This window comes from Erigeron canadensis, chromosome 6, assembly GCF_010389155.1.
Source record: "Erigeron canadensis isolate Cc75 chromosome 6, C_canadensis_v1, whole genome shotgun sequence".
In the NCBI taxonomy this organism is placed as follows: domain Eukaryota; kingdom Viridiplantae; phylum Streptophyta; class Magnoliopsida; order Asterales; family Asteraceae; genus Erigeron; species Erigeron canadensis.
Window position 1 is genome coordinate 35584656 of NC_057766.1, and position 4162 is coordinate 35588817.

The 4162-nt window shown below is 33.4% G+C and overlaps 1 protein-coding gene across 1 annotated transcript; it reads right to left on the minus strand.

Annotated features, from left to right (window-relative positions):
- Nucleotides 1-2027: 2027 nt before the first annotated feature.
- On the minus strand, nt 2028-3823 carry LOC122603123 (F-box/kelch-repeat protein At5g60570-like). The gene has a single exon (XM_043775743.1). The coding sequence runs from the start codon at nt 3425-3427 to the stop codon at nt 2288-2290; it is 1140 nt and encodes a 379-aa protein (XP_043631678.1). The 5' UTR covers nt 3428-3823; the 3' UTR covers nt 2028-2287.
- Between the last annotated feature and the right edge of the window lie 339 nt (nt 3824-4162).

Genomic DNA, 4162 nt, shown 5'->3' on the forward strand with positions numbered 1-4162 from the left:
ATTTGAAGGTGACAAATTAGTTATTTTTGTAAAATGTGATGTCATAACAATTTTATTTTATTTAATATAAAGATTTAGCTTTATAAGACAACGACCGTTTAATGTTCATTAACGATACGAGACATTAAGAGCTATGATTGATGTCCTAGGTATATTGCCTCGTGATGAAATGCGCCATTGATATCTTGTACAGTTTAATAGCTGTTCTTCTATAAACGGGTTATACCTAGATTAAATAATTCACTGCCTCAAAATTGAAGATTGAGTTCATTTTGGTGATCCAAATAGAACTAAATTGAACAAAATATGACTATTTATTAATTTCACTTTCTTAAGACAATAAAATCTTTTTTCTTTGATGATAAAAAAAGGGGAATCATTTCAATCTATCACTAATTATGTAGTACCAAACACACGAAAAAGGTTTAGACAAGGAACATGTTTTATTGTAGATACACCTGAATAAACCCACATGGTAAGCACGTGTATTACCTAATTTGGAGAGAAATTGTGCCCAGTTAAATCATTGTTGGAATTCATAATCATTGAATAACCCTTTATATTGTAAGCTTAGACATGTCTAAAATGGTTCTTTGAAATCTTTAACATTGTCAAAAAAAAAAATGTATGTATAATAAAATAAAATTACTAAAATCTTGCAAAATAAGATAAAAAAATAAAAATATGCAATAATATCTTGAAAAAACCATCACATTCGCAAGTGCTTCAAATTCTATATGGTAACTGGTAAGGCTTAGGAACTCACAAGTCGATATTCGATCCACCAACACAAGACAGTTAAAAACTGAGATTAAATGCGTCAGTGCTATAAACGAGTTTTTGAATGTAATAAGCTTTAAGATATAAATTAAAAATTAAAAAAGGTTACACAAGGAGGGTTGATCCCTTCACAAAGTCACTAGTGTCAAGATAAAAATAACGAGACTATTAACTATACATATTTTCACAAGTCACAACGGATAAGTGCGAGAAAATGTGTTAAATCTGTCTTACTCCCTTATTTTTTTCACATGTCATTATCTTACTATTAGACATATCTTTAGGCACATCAATTACTTTGATTTATCATTATCTTTTCTTAAAGATTATGCCTTTAAACATCAAACCTTTTCAATTCGTTGTCATTATATGTACTGATGTGCACATTGTTACATAATTGGATACGTGTGCAAAATCATTGACACATCTATCAGTTTACAGCTTGTAAGAGTTTACGTACATGTACATTCAATATTAAAACGTACAATATCAAAATGAGATAAGTCTAACTCTTTTCATGCACTTGTCTATTTTCACAACTATATTTGTTATCTTAGGCTATTCAGAGTGGGATGTTCTTATTTCGTTTCGCGAAATAGGGATTGGGAGTCTCGTCTCGGACTTGACTTGAAACACACACCACGCCACGTGTCACAAGTCGCCCTATGTGGGGAGCCCCCTTTATCCTCCCACTCCTAGTAGCCTTATTATGTAAAATTGCTCACAAGTGCTTGTAAATTTGAAATCTAACCAATTTGGCATACGTGTTAATATTTTGGTCAAAAATATCGACAAAATTGTTGTACGGGTTGTTTTTGAATTGGATGATTCTAACCCACAAACCCGTTATCCTTTAACCCAAACACAACAATTTTGACAACTTTTCTGTATAGCATTTACCAAAAAACATGTTAAACTGACATGAAATGACAATCTAACCATATTTTGTCTGAGTCATTATGATTGCCCGTTTTTCATTGGCTATTATCTCCTCAAAAAATATCATCCCCCACCACTCACCATATTCTAGACTTTACACCCAAAGGCCTAGTCACTAACTTTTAACTGGTTATTGCAACAGCAAATACAGAGGATCCAATCCCATACAATGTAATCTATATCTATATTTAGGTATATACATTCATCTCCAAAAACCACACATTTGAACTATAGTCACACATACTAACTCATCTGGAAACTTAATAAGGAATTGTAATAACTTGTATTGAAATTGGACAAAAACAACAAAACAGTTAACTTGAACTTTGATTATTAATTTTTGCAGTTTATTGCCACGGGAAGTAGGCTGCTAAGGAACAAATAAAGCACACAAAAGATATGAAAAAAAGAAAGAAAAAAATGCACCCTTGTGACCAAACAGGCTGCAGATTATGAAAGTACTGAACTTGACTTACAACAATGTTTAGAAGAAGAAAAAAAAAAATAATGGTGGAATTGACATAGTTATCTCTGAAAAGAAAGTTTAGTTTTACCTATGGTCAGGAACTCAGCAACCCATCACAGCACAATTGTAAACAAACACTCCAGAATGTTCTTTAACACCAAGAATTTTCCAATCCAAGATCCCATCTTTGACCCCTGATTTTGGACTCCAAGAATTGAGAACAATAGATTCACCTTCTGGACCCCTTTGACCACCGACTACTAGAAGCCGTTCCCCACAAGCCTTGAAGGCCAAGCCCCAACCGTTTGATGAATCAGCCCGAACAGGTAGTCGGCCCAAAACCTCCCACAAGTTCTTAACTTTGTCATATTTCTTAACCATATTGCTCGAATACTCGACTGCATATAACTCATCACTAACAACTGCAACAAGAGGAGGTGCTTGTGCAGCCCGGTTTACATTAGGGTACATCCCTTCTATTTTCCTCCATTTTTTAGTTTTAAGATCAAACTCCTCACCACAAGTTAATGAATCATTGGGACTTGTCATCCCTCCTATCACATAAAACTTTCCATCCATGAAAAAACCAGAACATAATCTACGAGGCGAATGCATATTTGGCAACATTTCCCATTCCCCAGTTACAGAATCATACAATTCAGCAGACTTCAAGATATTCCCATTATGATCACTTCCTCCTGCAACAATAGCAATGGATCCAAGAGTCCCGGAGCCAAACAAACAACGAGAGTGATTCATTCCTTGGCATTTCACCCAATGCCGACGAACCAAACTATACTTCCATATAGCAAAATCAAAAAGCTCACGCCCGAAAACCAACAACTCACTTCCCACAGCTAAAGATTCTTTATCCGCATGATTAAAACACTCGTCACAAGGGATTTTCGGCAGTCTCATCCAATTCTTACTAATTGGATCAAACCCCTCCCACCCTCTAGGATCAGAGACCATATACACCCAATGCTCAACTATCCCTAACTGTTTCCTTAATTCGTATAAATATCCGCTTTTCATAAGCGAATTAAAGCGCTTATTTAAAGACGATAAAGCGGCGTAATCAAATCTACATACCCAAGCTAGACATATTAAGGCAACATCATCATACATCCCAGGAACAAGAGAATCATATTGCTCTCCATTTTTCTTCATTATTTTTATTCCAACCTCATTATTTTCTTCCTCAAACAAATATTCTGAGAAAGAATTATTTATCTTTAACATCTTTCTTGTAATATAATATATCTGTATACCCCCCACAACAATTTATTTATTTATTTAATTTATTCAAATTATTCTTATTCATAATATGCCCATCAAATTATACCAGACATCAAAACACCTAAATTGATCAAAAATCATCAAAAAGATCAAAACTTTACAATCAATTTCATAACTTTATGAATGAAAAAGACTGAAATGATAAAGCCCATGTTGAAATTATTGAGATCTCACCGTGAAACCGTTTTTTATTTCAGAGTCGCCGGAGATTATTGAATTTTGGGATCTGGGTAATCACGGCGCCGGCGCCGGCGAATGGAAGAACCGTGAACATACAAACATCTTGTTTGTGTGTCAAATAACTGTGTGTGTGAGAAAATAGAAAGAAAGAAATAAAGAGAGACAGATGAGATAAACTAGTTGCAAGAGAAAAAAGGACTGAAAGTGAAAATATCTGTGTTGCTATATATACTTACACTATTGGTCCTTCTAGTATTGTTATGTTATCTTTATCATCATGAATCATGATAATGATATACGGAATATTTTACACGTATATGTTTTGGCTACTTTCATTTCATGATTACAAATTTACAACAAATTTTATTTTATTTTTTAAGGCAAACTTATATTAAAATTACAACTATTTTTTTATATAAATGCAGATACAAATCTAGAGTTAACCAATAAAACACATGGATTCACTTGAAATATTAACTGTCAAACTATAAAGATAAT

Coding starts and splice junctions, on each gene's coding strand:
- LOC122603123 (XM_043775743.1), bottom strand. CDS start 3,427: ATGTTAAAGATAAATAATTCTTTCTCAGAATATTTGTTTGAGGAAGAA.